The following is a 20,495-nucleotide window of genomic DNA, read 5'->3' on the forward strand; positions in this document are numbered from 1 at the left end:
CTCACCTCCCTCTGCCCTATGAAAGCTTTGAACCCTGTCAGTGGTGGCTCTGTGCTGGTGCCCAAGTGGCGGTCACCTACAGATACATTGAGGCACAACATGTTCTGAATTAACTTGTTTCCTCTTTCCTCTTGCTGGGGTGCTTACAGGGCGTGGTAAAAGGGATAAAGGTGAAAAAAATATTAAGTCTGGACAAAAGTCTTTAGAATTTTATACAGATATATTCTTCATATGTGCAAAATATGCAATAAAGATATCTGTTTTGGTTGCTGTAAGACGTGCTTGACAGGCTTCTGCCTGGGCTTCCCTGGCCAGTGCTGACTGGCAGGGACAAACTATCTTTTGGGCCCACAGTGACTCTGTCCTGGCTGCCCTCATGCTCGGAGGGACATGCGGGCCAGGTACTGAAAGGAGGGTATTCTGTCAGTGCTGCAGGATCCTGAACCAACCTTAATTCCAGTCTTGATATCAAGCCTGGACGATGGAGTTCACTCTGGCTACACAAAGGTGGGGCCAACCTGGGCACAAACAGCATGCTCCTTGGTGCTGCGGTGGCCTCAACTGCTCCCTCTCCTAGTGAGCGTTTCATCCTAAACAGGGCCTCCTATTTAGGCCCTACGCGAGGCCGTATGTGTGGTGTATAGGGTTTCCAGCAGTGGGGCTAGGACTGACCCATCCCAGTTCAGACTCTCCTGGCCACCCAGGGCCTACCTCTGCTGATGGCCAGCGGCAGATGACAGTGGTTCTTGTTCTAAATCTCACCCTGTGTGCTCCCCTGCCTGTGGCGTTCAGTAGTCAAAGACCAGAGAAGTGTTCTTCTCCTGCCTACAAATACTGTGATGATCACCCCATCACCCAGCAGTTCAGTTCCTCATCCCCTGACCCCTGACATATAAAACCTATGCATTAATTACACAGCCTGGAGCCTTTTTCCAAGCTATGGGCTCCTGTGACTACTACCAGTTCCTTTCCTTTATGTCATATTTGACTTTGCAGATGCCGTTATGGCCTCTTCCTCACTTGAGCTTCACGTGGTTGTGGAGGTATGAGAGCATGAGTGATGCACTAGCAGTACTGGGGCTGGCTAGCTAGACCTCTGAAGGTGCAGCCCTGGCTGCCTGGATTGCACTAGTGAGCCCATGATCCTGGGGTTGCCTTCTCCATGGACTGAGAGGTCATGACAGCCCTGCCTTAAAACACTGACTTGATTCTCCTGCCTTCTGTTGGGTGAACTCAGTGCAGAGCATGGAGCAGGTCATGATGCTCTCATGTTGGTTCCCTCTGAGCGGGGAGCTCTTGTGAGCCTTCCCCATGTGGTCCGGTTGCACTTTGTAGATACTTCATGCAGAAGCCCAAAGCCTTAGTCACTGGTCTCTGAGCCCATAGCCACCGTATTTGGAATCTGTTGGGATTACAGTCAGGGTACCAATGTTTTACTGTACACTATTTGCATAAATATGTGATTATTAATACATAGCTCAACTCTTAAGGGTTTTGTTGACAGAAGTGACTCTAACTTCTTCATGGATATTTCAAAGCCATGTTTCTTTTTTGTGTGCGTTTTATACACTTGTATGTATAGTACAAGTGGAATAGGGATGTGGCTAGTGGCCAAAACATTAACTTCTTTTAATAATGGCTGCCATTCAATGAACGCAGTCTTTGGGCCAGGCTCTTTGTGAGGTGCCTTACAATGCTGTTTAATGCTCTGCAAACTTATTTTACAAATTGGGACACTGAGGCTATGAGAAGGTAAGTGGCTTGCAAAGTGGGTAGAGCTAGACCTCAAACCCATGCCTGCCTTGTCCCAGAAGGCTTTTTCCAGTGCTGTGAGAAACGGGAGTCTCTGGAGAAGGCTCAGACCTGTCGGGGCTGGGAAGCCTTGCTCCCTTTCAGCCGAAAGGCTCTGTGGAGCAGAACATGAGGAGGGAGGAGTGTAGGTCCCCAGTGTGGGTTTCAGAGTCTTCCCTGTGTTAGGTAAATGTGTGAGATGCAGCCACCAGGCAGGAGATTGGGGGAGCTGTGCTTTAAGAGGATGGCTGGATGTTCAACTTTCATGCCAGGGCCCTTGGGGCCATAGCACAACCCTGGCAGGCCTGTCTCCACCTGTGTGTTCTTCATGAGTGCAGCCTTTATTTGTGCCCTGGCTGCCTTTAGTTTTTGTAGTTAGCTTTCGTCAAACACCTGCTACTCAAAGAGTTTATAGAAATTCAGCAGAACCATTGCAGACTGAGGGGCACCTGTCACTGCCGTGAACACGGCTCCTAAATATTCTCTGCTGAAAATCCCTCTACAATTGAAACACTGCATGAGTTCTTTCCCATAGTTCCTTAAAGTGCCTTTGTTATCAGTAGATGGCATTGCGTTCCTAATGCGCCTTCACCTGTGAGAAATCAAGCACCTGAATAAAGAGGAGTTATGGAGAGCATTTAAACTCTTCCCATAGTGCTCCCATGCAGGGCTCTGCCTGCCTCCACCTCTTTCTGGACCACGTAGCCTCTAGTGCGGTAAATGCAGAGTGTATCACAGAAACTTTGCTGTTTATAGGAGCTAAGCAGTTTGTTGTCTTCTTTATTGAATTATTTATTTATGTGTGACCTTTTAGGCCCACATCGTTTCCTCTGATTACATATATGAGATAATATTGTGAATTAATGAGCCGATTGCTTTGATTCACAAAGATCCTGTTTGCCTCCTGCTTGCTGCATCGTGTCTGCTGTGTGGAGCTTGGCACACTGCTTTGAGCGTGTGGATGCAGAGGGACTGCAAATGAATCAGAGGGGCAGGCTTTGGGTTGCAGCCCCCTGTCAAGCAGCTGCCTGATTTTGGGTCATCTCTTTAGCCTTGCTGGACTTCCATTTCTCACCCTTCCAACAAAGTTAAGCACTGTAGTCTGATTGATCTCCAGTGTTTGTTTGTTTCTTATCATTAAGTACCCAACCCTGTTCAGGCACTGGGGATGGCTAAAGAGAGTTGAGGGCTTTGCTCTAAAGGTTTGGAGATATCCTGTGAATGTGGGCTTATTTGGGAAAAGGGTCTTTGTAGATATGATTAAGTTAAGGATCTCTCAAGATGGAATCATCCTGGATTATCCAGTGACACCTGTCTGTATAAGAAACAGGAGAAGACAGAGATAGACACAGAGAAGGCCATGTGAAGATGGGGCAGACACGAATGATATAACCACTAAGCCCAGGAACACCTGGAGCCACCAGAAGCTGGAAATGGCAGGAAAGATCCTCCCCTAGAGTCTCTGCAGGAGCGTGACCCTACTGACACCTTGATTTCAGAGTTCTGGCCCATGGGACTGGGAGATAATAAATTTGTATTGCCTTAAGTTGCCTGGTCTGTTGTTCCCTGTTACGGCAGCCCCAGACACCAGTGCAGGTCTCCCATCACAGCACTGTGAGGCCGCATGAGATGAGAAGGATGCAAAGGGATGGCATCCGGAGCTGCACTGCTGCCACCGCCCCCAGCTCCTTGGTTAGAGATTCTGACCTTCTGACCTCCGGGCAGGCCAGTGTAGACATGGCCTTCACTTTCCAGCTGCCTTCCACATAACCTGCTCCTCCCTGTGCCGTGGATCCCACATTAGCCAGCCAGGGCAGGCAGGGGTGGCTGCTAAAACCGTATGACAGTTCTTGCCTCCCTCCCTCCCTCCCACACTTCAGAATGTTAAATGAGACTTCTTGACTCAGGCAAGCTCCTTTCTTGGTTACAAAGATGTAAAATCAGCCGTGGCAACAGCACCAGCTCTTTTTTCCGATAGCTCGTTCAGTCCCCAAAGCTAGGCAGTTGGCATGCGCACCGTCCTCCTTTCTTCCTGTAGTCGGGGGAGCTGACAGGCTGTCCTCCACGCTGCCGTGGGTGGCTGCTCTGCTGCGGGGGCTCTTGGACATGGCTATGCTTGAGATGGTCGTTGTAGCTGTATGTGAGGTGAATGCCATTCCATATACCTCTTCATATATTGACATGGTACACACACAAGTCATTTAAAATCAGTGAAATTGCTCTGGAGTATTCTTTGAGGAATTAGACCTTGAAGCTCAGGCTTTAAAACTCATCGTAATATATTTGTTTATGATTTTTGAACCCTGTGAGTGTTTTTGTGCAAGCTGTATCCACCTCCTCCCCCCAATTTAGATTATTTCTCAAAAGTGGAATTCTAGTGTAATTGCAGCCTCTGAGCTGTTGCCGTGGTTCTCCCTTGTGGATGAGTTGTTTCTGGAGTGTTGTCGATGACATTAGCCCTGTATCCCCACATCCCCACCAACAGTGGGCTTTTCATCTTCACTTATCTTTGCTAGTTTACCCAGATACTTCTAGTGTCACTTCTTAGAACAATTGTGAGGATGAAACGAAGATAGGCGGTTTATTGTCTACTTGTCCTCATTGGCGAGCCACCTTCCTGAGTCCCCACAACCTTTCCTGGCCCACTGAGGCCATCCCATGGATTACTTAACATACTTCTTCATAAATTCAGAGTGGGAACTACAGATTAAATTACCTTAGCATTTTGGCAAGAGCCCAGAGCCTGGAAATTAGTATGTGAATGTAATGTGAGCCCTTAAGCCTTTAGTGCAAATGATGTCTCTAGGGAGAGCCCTTAGTGTTTTTCAGGGGAAATCAGACTCCTTCATCAACTCCAGTAGGGAATAACTGAAGCTTACAGATTCAACAGAGGGCAGTAGCCCAAGGAAACCTGTTCCAATGTGAGTGGAAGGAACATACTGAGCAGAGCTGGCTAATGGTGCCCTCTTGGTGGCACCATGGATGGGGTGCTGGGCACCCTCGTTTCATGGGGTTGGAGGAAAGGAAGGGAACGCAACTCTGTATTGCTTTGTCGGCCCCATCGCTGGAATACGTGGGCCTTCCAGCCATACTCATACCACAGCTGGGTCCTATCTGGCCTATACAGTGTCTTAATTTTGTTTCTAATTTTCAAGCTTAAAAAAATAGTTGACAGCATTGAAAATCAGGAGATTGCCCATAACAGTGCTGACTTGTGGCGTGTCCTGAGAAGCTGGATCTGCTCCAGTGTGGCCCACATTCCCCCAGCAGCAGGTGCTGAGCAGGTGCCCTGGACCTCCGCCACGCTGTCGTCTCACCCCATTATCTGCCCTCGTTCCGAGGTGCCTTCCCGGAAGGAACGTCCCACAGCATTCCCATAAGTCTCATTGGCCCAGTCTCGATCACGCGGGCAGCTGTGAGGAGTAAAGTCGTCCTCGCTGGGCACATTGCTTCCCTGAATAGAAATGAGGTTCCGTTACTAAGGAAGGAAAGGGATATAAATGCTGGTGAGTCATCAGCACAGATTGGGGGATGCTGAGGTAAGTTTATTCATGTTGAGGTGGAAGTTTCTGTGAGGACATTTTGGGAACACTGTTCAGCCTGCAGTCTGGGGTCCCTCAGAGAAATGGACTGATTAGAAGTCTGGGACCAGGTAGATAAAAGAGGAACCTGGAGCATTTCGTCATGCTGGAAAATGATAACGTGCCAGGGAAATGATGGAGCACCATCAAAGTCAAGCAACCTCCACCAACCTTGTCTGAGATCATTTGACACCAACATAATTAAGCATGGTAATGAGTTATAAGCCATTGAGAGACCAGAGAGGCCAGGTATCCAGGGGTCAGTACTGACAGCAATAGATAGATAACTTCATTGCAGAAGAGAAGGTGCTTGCTTCAATAAGACATGTAAACCGCCAGTCAGTGTGGAGGGACTAGGGCAAGAAAGTCAGCATTTCCCAGTCTTTGTGGGAGAGATGGGACCAGGCAGATGCTAAGCGGGGCAGGGTGGAGCAGGGGTGCAGGAGTTCTGGAGAGGAGAGTTTGCAAGTCAATAACTACAGTGGAGAAGAGTCAGACCTCCCTTTGGCCAGGTAACCTGAGTGAACACCCCACCCACTGAGGGCTGTGGATGTTGTGTGCCTGCAGGTGGAACATGTGTGTGTCCAGCTGGGTGTGCACACATGAGTTAATCAGGAGACGTCAGGGAAGGAAAAAGGCTGTGAAAATGTCCCAGATTAAAGAGGACAGGACCCCCAAGATGCAGGAGGGACTCTGAACTGGACCCTGTTCCATAAAAAGTAACTTCCTTATCCTTAGGAAATAACTCAGGACAAAGGGCCAAGATGAATGCAACCTATTCTTAAATGGTTCAGAGAAAATATTATGTTATTATATATTATACGTACAGCACACGTAGAGTGAGAGAGCTGTGTGCAGACGCACAGCTGCTAAACACTTGTATGGGTGTCTTTGTACTTGTCTTATTCTGGTAACTTTAAGCTTAAAATTCTTTCCAAATGTTAAAAAAAATGAGAAGGCTAATAGGCTAATAAGCACATAAGAAGCTCAAAGTCGTAAGTCATTAGGGGAATGCAAGGCAAAACCATGATGAGATGCCCCTAGACACCTCTTAGAAGAGCTGCTAAGAAGGCAGACAGCACCAAATGCTAGATGAGACGGGGCACCTGGTGCTCTTCTGTGCTACTGGTAGGGGTGCAGTGGAGTGGCTAGTCTGGACAGTAGCTGACACCATATGACCCAACACACGCATTCCTGGCTACTTACCAAGGAGAAATGAAAGCATGCAGATCTCTACAGCAGCTCTTTACCTGATTGCAAAACACTGGAAATGCCCAGGTGTCCACAAACAAGTGTGTAGTCCGCCTGCCATGAAGCACAGTGTGGCTGAACGTCAGAGTCCCCACACTCAGAGGAGTCATGAGATACAGGACTGCACACTGTGTGATTCCACACATGTGACATTTCTGGACACGGACATGCTGGATGGCAAAATGAGCATGGGCTGAGAGGACTGCTGAGAAGGGGAACGGGGCTTCTGGGATGTGGGTTGACTATAGCAGCAGCTCATGGAGATGTGACCTCAAAAGAGTGAGTTTTACTATGTACATACTATACCTCCACAAACCTGACTTTAAAAAAATAAAATATTCACAGAAAAAAAAACAAAAACAAGTGCAAAACTATCAGACTACTTTTTCAGAGGTGTTATTTTTAGGTAGAAGCCTTTGAACTCCATCCCAGGAACATTGTACCCATGTCCTCTTAGAACTGCATCTTGCACTGGGTGTCAGGAGACAGCCCTGCAAGACTTGTATGCTCTGTACCATTCAGTGGTTTTGAAGGTTAACTACCTGAAGTCATATCTGAGGCGTCCCAGAAGCGTTACTCTAAGGAAAGTAGTTAAATGTGGACAGTGATGGCAGAAATAGTTACAAATTAAACCAGTTTATAGAACATGAGAATGTTCAGAGCATAAAGAAGCTTGTCAGCTCAATGACTTAAGAGACATGGGCCATTAAAAAAAAAAAGGTCTGGAGTTTGGGAAAAAGAAAGGAATGGGGATCTGCGGGTTGGGGTTATGAGCTCAGAGTGAGAGATGGAATTCTGTAAAGGAATAGTGTGGAGAGGAATTCTAGGCAAGTCAAGAACGATGTTAGAATGTGCTTTTTTAGGATAATTATCATGTTAATAATATTGTTCATATTGTTTTTACTAATATGCTCATCCTTAGAAAACAGAAGATATTTTAAGGGTACTAAATAAATACTTAACTAAAATTTTGCAACTGAGACCTTGGTCTTCCAGAGCCTTTATATGAACCTTTATAGACAACACCTCAGGTCCTGTTTGCTGCCCCAGTATGGAGGGCAGCCCACTTGGTTACAGTGACGACAGATGGAAACTTGACTGGAGCAGGTCTGGAAGGCAGAGGAGGCAGGCCTGTGTGTTTGTGGTCAGGACAAAGGACCAGTGGTGCTAGCCACACCTGTGGGGATGACTGAAAAAAAAAAAAAAAGCAGACAATAACAAGTGTTGGTGAGAGTATGGAGAAACTGGAACCATTGTATGCTGCTGGTGGGAATGTAAAGTGGTACAGCTGCTTTGGAAAATAGTATGGTAGTTCCTCAAAAAGTTAACTGTAGAATTACCATATGACCCAGCACTTCTGGGTAAATATGCAGAAGAATTGAAAACAAGGACTCAAACAGATGTTTGTACATCAGTGTTCATAGCAGCATTATTCACAACAGCCAAAAAGTGGGGGCACCTGAAATGTCTGTCAGTTGATGAATAGATAAACAAAATGTAGTTTATCCATACAGTGGAATATTATTCAGCCTTAAAAAGGAATGCAGTTCTGATTCATGCTACAACATAGATGAACATTGAGGAGGACATTATGCCAAGTGAAATAAGCCAGACAAAAACAAACAGATAACTGTATTATTCCATTTGTGTGAAATGTCCAGAACAGGCAAATCTATAGAGGCAGAATCATTAGTAGTTGCCAGGGGCTTGGTGGGGTTGAGGGAACAATTTAGAGGAAAGATTAGAGCAAATGGGGAGTGACTGGTAATTGGCACAGGGCTTCTTTGTGAGGTAATAAAAGTGTTTTGAAACTAGATAAAGGTGATGGTTGTGCACCATTGTGGATATTCTAAATGCCGTTGAGTTCACTTTTGAATGGTAAGTTTTGTGTTAAGTGGATTTTGCCTTAATTAAAAATTGTTCAATATAAAGTCGGCTCACATCTCCTCCTAAAATACTTCACTGATGCACATGCATGACGTCTGTGAGTGAGGATGGCCCCCTTGGAGAGCTGCACTGCCCAGCACAGTGGCCACTTGCCACATGTGACAGCTGAGTTAACACTTGACAGGTGGCTCACGTGACTGAAGAACTGAATTATTTTATTTTAGTTAACTTAAATTTAAAACCTACTTGATTTAGTTCTTGGAAAACCTTGAATATTTTTGAAACAACTTGGGTATGTGAATGTACTCTTTCAATGTAAATATTATGAAATCTAAACACAGATCAAGTATTTCTGATGAAAAAGTGCAGTGCTCATCTTAATTTTTGTTGGGTTCAAGTGTACTTCTGTGTCCAGAGTACACTTGTGGACACAGAAGATTCGGGGATGTTCCCCTCCTTCCTGTTGGGCAGGTGGCTCATTGTCTTCAGGTCCATCTCCTACTGTGCCCAGGAGCCCTCCAGTCTGGGTGTGTGTTTGGACCTGGCCGGTGAAACCATGTGTTGGGGTCTGTGGAGTGCAGAAAGGCCTGGGAGTACCAGCACCGTCCCCTGGGTGGTGTGTAGGCCAACCCCTTGCCCACATGGTGCTGGCAGTGGGCTGTCAGCCCCAGTGTAGCTCTGCTTTGCCTCTTCATGCTGGGCAATCTGGAAAAGGCCGTTACTTCCAAGGGTTTGTCCTTATTTTTAAATACAAAAAATGGTATGTGTGGTAAATGGTAATGGTATGTATTTTATAGGACTTGTGAACGCTAATAAAATAAGTTACATAGATCACAGTAATAACTACTGGTGAAGATAAAAAATTCGTAAAGGATCTCTTCTTTCCAGAGATTTACAGTTCTGTAAGTTCCTCTGAAGTCTTCCCTGGAATAGAGAAAACAACATAGTTCCCTCTTGGAAGGTTTTTCATTGCATCAGCTTGGTAAAGACGAGGTAGAGTTCTTAGTGTTGGGGTCTCTGTGGGTGAGTCAGGTCCCCGTCACACAAACTGTAAAGTCAGCTACAAACCAGCTGAGCAGAGTATCTGGAAATGGAAAATTCATCCCAAATTTAAATTTGGCACTGGCAGAGCAGCGTCATTTACTGGGTAGAGTTGGCGTGTAGGGGAGCCACCACCCACTCCCCCTGTTCACCACTCCCCCTATCTGCACTGGGAATGTCAGACAAGATTTCTGGGATGCTGGCTTCAGATCATGATTGCAGGTTTTTGTCTTGCTCTTCCCAGTTCTGGAAAATCTCCACTGTGTGCTCTTCCACACCTCATCAGTGTCCACCGTGTTCGTTAGTAGAGCACATTCTCCGACTTGATCTCTGGGCTCTGCAGGGTCTAGCGCTAAGTACCTTCTATGGTGTGGGTAGGTTTTGGCAGCAGGGGCTTGGAAGTGGAAAAGTGGAAGGTCCAGTGTTAGGACACTGCTCTCTCAAGCCCGTATATGCTGGTGAGTCTCCAGTGCTCCCTCTTAGGGGGACATGGTGTCCTGTGGACTCACTGTGGCCTCTAGGGTGTCACAGTTACCCTGAGTGTGGCTTGGTAGGTTTTACCCAGTCAGTAAGTGTCCTGGTGGCTGCACCTCCATGGATGAGAGCTGCTCTCACTTGCGGGCCCTTTGCTACCTTTTCTCCCTTTCTGTGAGCACCTTAGTGGTTTAATATCATCAGAGTCCCATCACACTTGGACATGTGAATGTACTCTTACAGTTGTAAATATTATGAAATCTAAACACAGATAAAGTATTTCTGATGAAAAAGTGCAGTGCTCATCTAGGACAAAGTAGACAAACCCACTCTGTTGCTTCTTGGCCACTCTGGTAAGAATTTTGAGCCCAGCCACTGACCACAGCAGATGCAGCCAGTTTTCTTGTTTTCTGTGTCCCCATGACCATTGATAAGGGGGCATGGTGTGGCCAGGGCCCTCCTCTGTGTCCCTGGGACAGGCCAAGCAGCACGGGTCACCTAGGTACATACAGTACCCCTCACGTTTGCTCTGACACCGCAGTTCCAGTTGTCTTTTAAGTTTTTGTGGTAATGACATGAGTCTCACAGACCCCAGCACTGAGGGCTGGATCGTGAGTACTGGTTGCTGCTTCCTTTGACCAAGGGGTGTCTGCGCCATCCCCACAGAGGTGCCCGAGGAGGCCGGGACCACTTTTGGGGTTCTTGATGGTTGTTCCTCCTTCCCGAGAAGGAAGAACTTTAAGGAGTGGGGCTGGAGGACCCCCTCATGCAGCAAGCTTGGCCCCAGTGAGGAAGAAGTAGGGACAGGGCGTGGTGCCCTGTCATGGGGTGAGGACTCCCCAGGAGATTCTGTCATGCATTAGGCCCAGCCCTAAGTCTCACAGGTCCCAGCTTACCCCCAAGATAGCAGAATGCTGGGTGTTGCTCTTGGAAGCAAGAGAGATCACTGGAGAGGTAACTGGTTGATAAGAGCTAGGCGGAGCCTTCCATGGCATGCATGGGGGCAGGCTGGGATGGCCCAGGACAGGTCCTGGTGTGGGGGGTGTCAGTGGTCTTGGAAAACAGCCTTTCTTGATGACAGTGGGCAAGGTGAGCACATGGAACAGACACCGTCCTGAGTATACAGGACCTGCTGAAGAAGGACAAAGGCATCTTCCAGAATGTCAGTCCCCTCAGGTATGCCCCTTGTAGCTCTTCCCTGGGATATGTTAGCACAGTCAGCAAAGGCATTCCCAGGCACAGAGTGTCCTGCCTTGGGTTCTGGCACCCCCTCTTGTCTGTCACCTCCCTTTGTGTAGTTGGTCCTGAGCTTATCCTGGACACCCATCCTTCAGTGGGCTCTGCTCTATCCCCAACCCTGGACACCTGTCTCAGGTCTCTGACTCAGGTCTTTGTCCTGCTTGTCCCCAGGTGAACCTGAGCAAGGTGGGCGAGTATTGGTGGAACGCCATCCTGGAGGGAGAAGAGCCCATCGACATTGACAAGATCAACAAGGAGCGCTCCATGGCCACCGTGGATGAGGAGGAGCAGGCGGTGCTGGACAGGCTTACCTTCGACTACCACCAGAAGCTGCAGGGCAAGCCACAGAGCCATGAGCTGGTACGAGCACGGCAGTCCTGGAGAGCCCACCCTTTAGGCCCTTGTGCTGGTGACAAAGCTGATAGTGGCAGAGGGGTTGGTGATGACGGTGGGGAAGAAGGATGTGTGGACTGGCTTCCTGCCGTGCCCTAGCAAGGAACCTGTCTTACCTGCTGTTGTCCCTGATCACTGCCTCACAGGTGCACTCTGGTCTTTCAGCTGTATTCTCATACCTGGGCTGAGAGCCCAGATAACAGGACCTCTAAGGGTGTCATGAGATATGCCTTGCCTGCACCAGAGCCTGGTAACGTCAAGTGTGTTGATGGCTTTTGTTTGTGCCTCATCTGCACATGTCTTCCCATGAAGAGTCGCTTGGTGGGACCTTTGGTAGAGGAGGGGAGGCAGCCAGGCTGCAGAGCCAGTTTCTGGATGTTGGAGGCCAGCGTGTGAAGACTCTGTGATGTCAGCAATGTGTTAGGGAGGAGGAAGAGAAAGGTTCCTCTCTGACCAGTGTAGTGCCCAATGTAGAGTTTGCTCATGGCCAAAGAGAATGATGAATTAGATGTATACATTCTTTCTTCCTATTTTAATAATCCCAAGAGTAACTATTTAGGGACAAAAGGGTTGCTTTCCTCAGATTATTTTTAACTTCCCGTGTCCCATATACCCAGCACGTGGGTTTGGGCCGCAGTACGGCAGGGCACACAAACCCAGTGCAGCCTTGAGTCGGTGGGGAGGGGTCAGCTGCTGGGCACAGTCTCCTTATTTTCGTTCTGTAAACACGGACCACCTCCTCCCGCTGAAGACCACTGATTCATATTTTCGTCTCATTTTGTCTCTTGGAGGAACCTTACCTTGTGGTGTATCTGGATTGTCTTAGACTTGCCTTCCAGTACAGCATGTATTAATACATCGTAGGTGGTTCTGCAAGCCCTGTTGCTGTGTGTCGTCCATTCTTGCCTGTTTTCACAGACAAGTGCATCCTGCTCTTATGAGGTCAAGGAGCCTGTGGAGAGGAGTGTCAGCATGTTCTCCTTACCTGGCCCTGCCACACCAGGGGCATGTCCTGAGCACTTAGTACACACAGTTAAGGTGGGATTGACTGACTGCACAGTATCCCTGAAAATACAGTTAGTTTGTTTTTGGGTTTTTTTTCCCCCCTCCACAATAGAGAGATTGAATTTCTGAGATTGTGACTCAGTAGCTTAAGCAGCAGGGATGGGGTTTGACCTCTTATCTGATTTCACACCTTTCTGTCCTTGCAGCCCTGTCCACCCTGGCCCTTGTCTCTGTGGAAGAGAATGTTCCTCTGGGTTTGGCCCCCTTTTCCACCCGGGGCATGGCAAGCTTAAAGGACATCTTTGCTTGGCCCATGTCCGTGCAGAGTTTGAAGCCTCAGGTAGTACTGCAGCACATGCTCAGCTGAGCTCAGCTCAGGTGCTTAAACAGCCAGACCTGCCTGGTTATGGCTCATTCCAGTTATGCTGCATTTGCCTGTGGCCACCACATGAAAGGCCAGCCTTTGAACCTTTGCCCTGTGGGTGGGGCTTCTCATGGTAGTGTTTGGGGATGGGTTATGTGAGGGTCTGCCCACTCTGTGCCCATATTCACCATTGGGTCTACAGAAGGGCTGAGATGTATTCACGAGTTGACCTTTGGGAGAAAGAGTCTGTTTTGATTAGAGAACATGAACCCAGATGCCCTTTGTGCAGTCTTACCACGTGCCCCTTAGAAGTGTCTTTTTGTGCCACAAGATGGAAGGACTAAGGTCAGGTGGTTCCTCGCATCTTCCCCAGACGCTGACACTGAGTCTTTGTTACAGAGAGATGATAAAAATTATTGTAGTTTAAATGGTATTTGTGCATTTGTCAAAGCCTTGATGAAATTATTGTAGACTTCATCTTATTTATTTATTTATTTATTTTTTGAGACAGAGCCTCGCTCTGTCACCCAGGCTGGAATGCAGTGGCGTGATCTCAGCTCACTGAAACCTCCACCTCCCAGGTTCAAGTGATTCTCCTGCCTCAGCCTCCTGAGTAGCTGGGACTACAGATGCACACCACCACGCCCGGCTAATTTTTGTATTTTTAGTAGAGACAGGATTTCCCCATGTTGGCCAGGCTGGTCTCGAATGCCTGACCTCAGGTAATCCACCTGCTTTAGCCTCCCGAAGTGCTGGTATTATAGGCGTGAGCCACCACACCCGGCCATTTTTATGTAGACTTTAGCTGTTGAGGCATGAGAGAAGCTAGGATGCTCTGGCTGTTTTTTTCTCTAAGCCCTTATGTTTCCTGTGATTGTATCTCTTACAGAACCTTACATTCAAAAACAAAATAACAGTAATACCTGCTCATCATTGGAGTTGCCAGTAGTGCCAAGGACATGCATAGAGGTGTCAGGGGCTCCACCAGCCTTTTCTTCTTCTTCTCTACATCCTTGCCCCTCCCCTTCCCTCCTTTCTTTCTGTTTCTTTTCTTTCCCTTATATCCTTCCCTCTCCTTGACCTTCGTCTCAGTCTCTTTCCCCCATCCTTTATGTTCTGTGCCAAAACCTTGTAACATTGCATAGTCTCACCCCCCTATTGGGGCATGTCGGTGAGGAAGACAGACACAGATCTGCCTTTGTGGTGCTAGGATTCCAGCCATTTTAATCTTAGCTTCTCCAAAGAGTATTTCAGTCCTGCTTTGCAGTCTCATTGATAATCCTCCCCAGGAAGCAGCTGCTCTTGTCTCTCCATTTCTGGAGGCCTAAGGCCTCCTCATTTTGATGGCTTGTTGCCAAGCCCACTGCCCAGGACCAGGAACGGGGAGGTCTGTTCATTCCAGGTAAGCTGAGGCAACTTCCAGGCAGTTCTGGACCTCAGACCCCTACCTAGATCCTCACTGTCAGTCTGGGAAAGGCCAACCTCAAGGGGTGAAAGATGGCAGCAGTACACATTGTATGTAAGCACCATGCACATACATAATTACACACATGCAGCATCGCAGGGTGCAGCTGATATCCCCTTCATGCCCTACTGCCCTGCTCTGAGGGCAATTCAGTGGGGTCATCCTGTTGGTGTCCTCTTGGCAAGCTGTTTTTCTGGTCCCTAGGGCACTGCACAGCCCAGATGTGGAACAGAAAGTCCCCATGCCCGCAAACAGCTTCTTGTGACCTAGCATTGGGGAGCCCATAGACTGGGCAGCGACCCAGTTAGGAAGGATTCAAAGAACCTTGAAGATGCTGTGGTCCAGTGGAAAGAGCTCTGTGTGTTAAATCGAAATCTGTTCTGCTGTAGACTTGCCATGAGGCACCATCCTGACCCTTGAGAGGATGTGTGTCCCTCCCCAGGGTAAAGTGCCCTGGGAGATCTTCAGCAACATGCAGGAGCCCAGGGCTGGTGGTGCAGGGGTAGGTCCCAGAGTGACCCTCTCCCTGGGGTCGATCTGCTCCTCAACAGCCAGGGAGCCTCCAGCTCTCAGGCAACAGCTGTAGACAGTAATGAACTGACCTCTCAGGGCTATGGTCGTTCAGAGTGTGTGTCCAAGCACCTGCCTGGTGCTGATGCTAAAGTCTCAACTCCTTCCTGGGCTTGACAGTGTCTGGGGCAGGGTCTGCAGCATATGGAGGCTTGCAACACACGGAGATTTCATGTAAAATGTCCTTAGTGACTAGCCTTTTTTTAAAAAATCAAATGAGGAAACAGACATAAAAGGTAGGTACATGCCCTGTGTGGCCTCATGTAGCAGGTTAGCCACATTTTATTCAGGCGTCCTGAGGGGTACCTTACAGGCAGAGGGACTATCATGAGAGTTAGGGGGCCGGAGTTGCTTCGCTGGGATCACCAGGCTTCGCTAAGGAGAGAGAATGGAAACAGGGCCAGGTTCTCCTGTCAGCCTCCATCTGCCGTTCACGTCGGCATAGTCACAGTTACCAGCGTGCTCTGGCATTGATGCCCATTTATGGTGTGAACTCAGAGTTTTCTAAATTTGCCAAGATTTCAAATTGTGCTTCTAATGCCACAGATGCTGTGTATTTTGAAGCAATTTTATTTTGAAATAATACTTTTATTGTTTTAAATTCTTTGGTGTCACTAACCTTTTTCCACAGTTATCAAATTTAAAACCCTTCATCTTTTCCCTAATTTAATTTCTTTCGAGCAGGATTCTCCCATCTAGAAAGAGAATGTGCAGGTGCCATTGCTCTGTCTGTGCTGAGATGTGTCTGTGTCTAGGATCTCTTCAGCCTGGTAGGATTCACCCTAACGTTAGTAATTGTGACATCTCATAGGCAGATAGCTTTAGCATAGTCTCTGGTCATAAGAGTGAATTTGGTGACACACAGGAAGGCCTGCTCTCCACTTTTGCCTCAGGAAAGGTCTGAATGCTGATCTTGGCATCCTAAGCTCCCTCTATTTAAGATCAAGTCTACTAATCTGCCCTTTGCACTCTGGGAATTCTACATCGGGCCCTCATCCAGCAACCCGGTTCCCAGGGTGAGAGTGTGGTGGCTGCAGGGCTTTGCAGCTGTCATTTGCCCTACAGCTGGCTGGGATTCTGTTGAAAGGTTCAGAGGCTTCGTGCAGCCGCCTGCTGAAGTCATCCATTCTTATGTTTGGTTGAGACTATGCAGCCTCACACTTCCAGTGGGCAGAGGTGTGGGCCATGCTTTCAGGGCTGTGCAGAGGGGTCTTCATGTAGTCTTCTCTGCACCCACAGCCACTCCATGTGAGCTGCAGCACTTGTTCTCAAAATGGTCTTTCCAAAGTCTCTAATGTGAGTTGCCTGTAAGAAATTGATAGTAATGTCAATTCATCCCCAGTATATAGTATGTGTCTTTGATATGCTTGTTGTTGCATCACTTAGGTTTTAAAAAATGAAAAAGAAGCTGGGTATGGTGGACTGCACCCGTAGTTTTAAGTACTCAGGAGGCTGAGGTGGGAGGATCGCTTGAGCCCAGGAGTTTGAAGCTGCACTGAGCCATGACCACACACTGCACTCTAGCCTGGGAAGCAGAGTGAGACCCTATCTCTAAAAAATAAAAACAGGAAAAAGAAAACCCTCTTGTTAGGAAGATTGTGTTTTATTTAAGGAGAAGCCCTGGTGCTGAGAATCCCACAGCCTCATTTTCTGGGCCTATGCTACCGGGTTTTCTGCAGCAGGGACTGTGGATCATATTGGTAGAATAACTACTGGCCCTGTACGGTCTCTTTTGTCTCTTGTGGTCAGAAGGTCAGAAGGAAGGAGAGATCATCCCCAGCCCTCAGTGTACTCATGGTGGCCAGGTGAGGAGGGCAGATGTGGAGTCCCTATGAGGAGAGAGGGCCTGCCAACTCAGGTACAGATGCTTCCCTCAGGGTCCAGTCTTCCTGATGTCTCCTGCCATGGCCACACACTCAGGCTTGCTTCTCATCCTTGGAGGCTAGATAGTTCCAGAATGGCCACATGTTGGCCAGGGCTTAGTCAACCAGCTCTGACTGCGTCTGCAAGGATGCAGTGGGGAATTCCTGACTGGCGGGTCTACCACTGGACATTCTGAGGTCTTTTCCTCCGTGCCACATCCTGAGTCAACCCTGGATTGTCTGATGATATAGTTCTTGATGCTGATACCTGGGGTGCTAGGGTACCTCCTCTGCACACCTTAGTTATAACTCAGGTGGGGCTTGAGCACTTTCTCTACGCACCTTTTCTACAACCCCGGTGGGCCGGGACACTCCCTCTTCGTGCCTTAGTCAGTACCTGGTGGGACCATAGACGTTGCAGGCTGTTTGGAATTTGGACAGAGATCCTGGTGGAAAAGGGACAAGATGAACCATAAAGAGGAGCCAGTGCTTTGCTGGGGACAGAAGATGAAGGGTTAGAAATTCAGTCTGTGGAGCACAGTCTTGCAGAGAAATTGGCAGGCACCCAGTACCTCCCTTGGTTGAAGGCTGCTCCAGGGTAGTACAGTTCTCTGGGAGCCGGTCTTGCCAGGCAAGTGCCTGAGCCCTGAGGAAGCAGGAAGGCTCTCTGCCTGCAGTCAGAGTCTGCTCTGGGAGAAAGTACACAGTGCCTTTTGATCCCCTTTAATCTCTCTATTTTCTGTTTGTAGAAAGTCCATGAGATGCTGAAGAAGGGGTGGGATGCTGAAGGTTCTCCCTTCCGAGGCCAGCGATTCGACCCCGCCATGTTCAACATCTCCCCGGGGGCTGTGCAGTTTTAATGACCAGAAGGAAAGGAAACCCTCGCCGGTGGGGAGGCAGAGCCTTATCCTCGGCCGCCCTCCTCGGCTCCCTGCGTTCCAGGGACTTGCTCGTCTTGTTTACCCCTAACCATCCTTTCTTTCAAGGGTGAACCAGGCCTTCCACCCTGACCTTGCATCTCCAGACTGTTGCAGAGAAGGTGCGGGGCCAGCTGCTGTGTGGTGGCCGCTGTGGCTGACGCTGAGTGAAGGTGTTTGAAATGCAGGAGAGGATATCCCAGCAAATTGGGATCACATGCTTTTGTCTCCACAGCAACCAGCCACTGCAGGCAGCATGTCTTTCCTCCCCTGCTCCCTGCTTGCTGTTGTTTTGACGCTATTCTGCTTGCATGTCTTCTGGTTGGGATGTGGAGTTGTTGCTGGGCTCTCAGGCGAAGCTGAAGTCATTGAAGTGTGTGAAGCTCTGTGCTTGCATGAGGGCGAGCAAGGAATGGCTGTGCCTGGGGCTGCTTTGGGAAACTCTTTGCCCCTTGACCTCTTTTGGGAGCATTCACGTGGTCTTCTTGCTCATCCCTTTATAAATGTGCTCTGCCTGCCTCAGCCTCATGGTCAGAGCAGTGGAAACTGGAGCCCTGTTTGCACATTCTAGTTGTTGGGAGAAAGCCCGGGTTCTGGGCTCAGGTCCAGATGCAGCAGGGATTCTGTTCTCTGACTGTGGCGACCTTGCTTTGGTTCTTGTTGAAGTGAACCAAGCCCAGCCACCACGCATGGCATGCTGTGCTTGGCTCCCCATAAGACGTCCTCTTTGGGTGCACGGTGTCAAAGCGTAGGCAGGAGTGGAGAGCTGGTGCCCTCAGGAGGAGACCACAGCATGTTCATCAGCTCATCAGCAGAGCACAACAGCCACAAGTCCTGAGAAGCTTTGACCTTGAGGGGCTTCTAGGAGAAGTGGAATTTCTGCATGGGGCGTGAAGGCACACTGTCCCACCACAACTGAACCAGAAGAGAGAGAAGACTCCCCCCTTCCCATCCTCTGTGCCAGGTGTCAGACTGCGCTCCCTGGAGCTTATGGCCTGATCTTACCTGTTCTCTGGGGACTGGTCACTGCCTCAGGAGCCCCAAGCCTATGCCCTGAGCCATGGCTGCTGATTGACTCCAGCCAAGGTGCAAAGATGAAATTATGGGACAGGGCCTCAGGCCTGTGTTCCAAGTACTCACAGGGGCTCTGGGTGCCCATCGCCGGGAGTATGGTTCAGCTACCACCGGCACTGCCCATTTGCCTGTCTCTCAAGCTCAGAGCATGGATGAGCCGCACAGCAGAGCAGTGCACCCTGGCACCATGCACAGCCAGCAAGAATCAAGGCCTGCAGATGCTAAGAGAGCCTATTGTCAGGGGAAGGACCCCACCCCTGCACACACTCTCTGTGGATACTTGGGTTGTGGGGGCTGTCTTGGAGAGTAAGTTTGTGGTTGGTTTCTGGTTTACAGTGGTGGCTGACACCCCTTGTAAGAAAGCATTCCTGGGAAGTCTTCTGTGGGTCTAAACATGTTGCTCCGATCATCACGCGAGAGCAGAAGGCCCTAGATACCCCCTTTGGAATGTGAGAGCCTTGTTGTCTGATACTTGCCACTGAGCTGGTGAAGCCGCTCTAAGGAGATCTCGACCCTGGGGAGCAGAACTCTTGTCATCTATGAGGGGTCCTTCTGAGAAAGACTCATTTTTTTCCTGGAGTTCTTCCCATCGAGGTCCTAGGATTTCACACCACTGTCCCATAAGAGCTTTCCTGCCTAATGAAAGGAGGTCTTGTGTGTGTCTCCTCTCATCTCTGTAGTTCTCGAGTTGGCCCCCATTGCAGCCCTACCCTGTGGGTAGTCTTCCAGAAGTGATGCAGTGGTGTGAGATGCCCTACACCTTGTTATTTGGGAGACTTTGAGAATCACTTCCATGGTGACCAGTGTTTGTTTTGCCTGATTTTGTATTCTGTGTTGCATTTCTCCCCACTCCCTGCCCTGCTTTAATAAATGGCAAACCAATGTCTAGGAAGAATGACTGAAGGGCAGTATTGGGTATTGGCCCCATGGCAGGAGCAGCCACTTGCATCTGGTCCCGGTGCCACACTGCAGTGCTTGGTGTGGTTGTGGAGCCTGTCCCTGCACGCCTTGCTCCCGTTGAGCCACGCTGTTTGGTGGGTGATTCTCTGCCCTGAGCCACTACTCTGGACTGGCCCAGTCTCCAGAGCTGGCACACCCTGCCTGTTTTCTCTTTTTAGACACAACAGCCGCAGTTTGGCCAGCCACTAAGTCCCACCAGCTGAGGTCCGAGGAAAGCGGGGTGACTCATTTCCCTTGTCCAGGGCCCCAGGAGAGTGAGGTGTCCAGCCTGCAAAGCTGTTCCAGCTCCTCGGTGTTGGTTTGCAATAAATCGGTATTAAAGCAGTTCTGGGTCTGCGTGTGACATTTGCTGCTGAGACAGTTCTGTCTGTGCATGGTCATTATTGTTATATTCTGGCCTCGGGGTCCCAGGCCAATGTACACAGCAAACACCAGCGTGGGGAATTCTTAGGGGTTGTTTCCCATCTGGTCTGAATGCACTGGGCAAGATCTCAACACAGCTTTAGAAATCCTGTAAGATTTTGATTAGTGAGGAGAAAAGGAATGTAGCTATAGATCTTACATCCTTTCAAACAGGTTCTGGAATTCTGTAGTTACCGGAAAGCTTAGGGTGAGTGCAGA

General features: G+C 48.9%; 1 protein-coding gene across 1 annotated transcript in view; it reads left to right on the forward strand.

The window, feature by feature from the left end:
- NUDCD3 (NudC domain containing 3) overlaps window positions 1–20,198 on the forward strand; it is a 106,512-nt gene extending 86,314 nt beyond the window's left edge. The window contains exons 5-6 of the mRNA XM_005549681.4: window positions 11,436–11,624; window positions 17,673–20,198. Coding sequence (XP_005549738.3) covers window positions 11,436–11,624; window positions 17,673–17,783 — 300 coding nt within the window. The 3' untranslated portion in view covers window positions 17,784–20,198. The remainder of the gene's footprint in view (window positions 1–11,435; window positions 11,625–17,672) is intronic.
- Window positions 20,199–20,495: the final 297 nt, after the last annotated feature.

Source organism: Macaca fascicularis, chromosome 3 (assembly GCF_037993035.2).
Source record: "Macaca fascicularis isolate 582-1 chromosome 3, T2T-MFA8v1.1".
In the NCBI taxonomy this organism is placed as follows: Eukaryota; Metazoa; Chordata; class Mammalia; order Primates; family Cercopithecidae; genus Macaca; species Macaca fascicularis.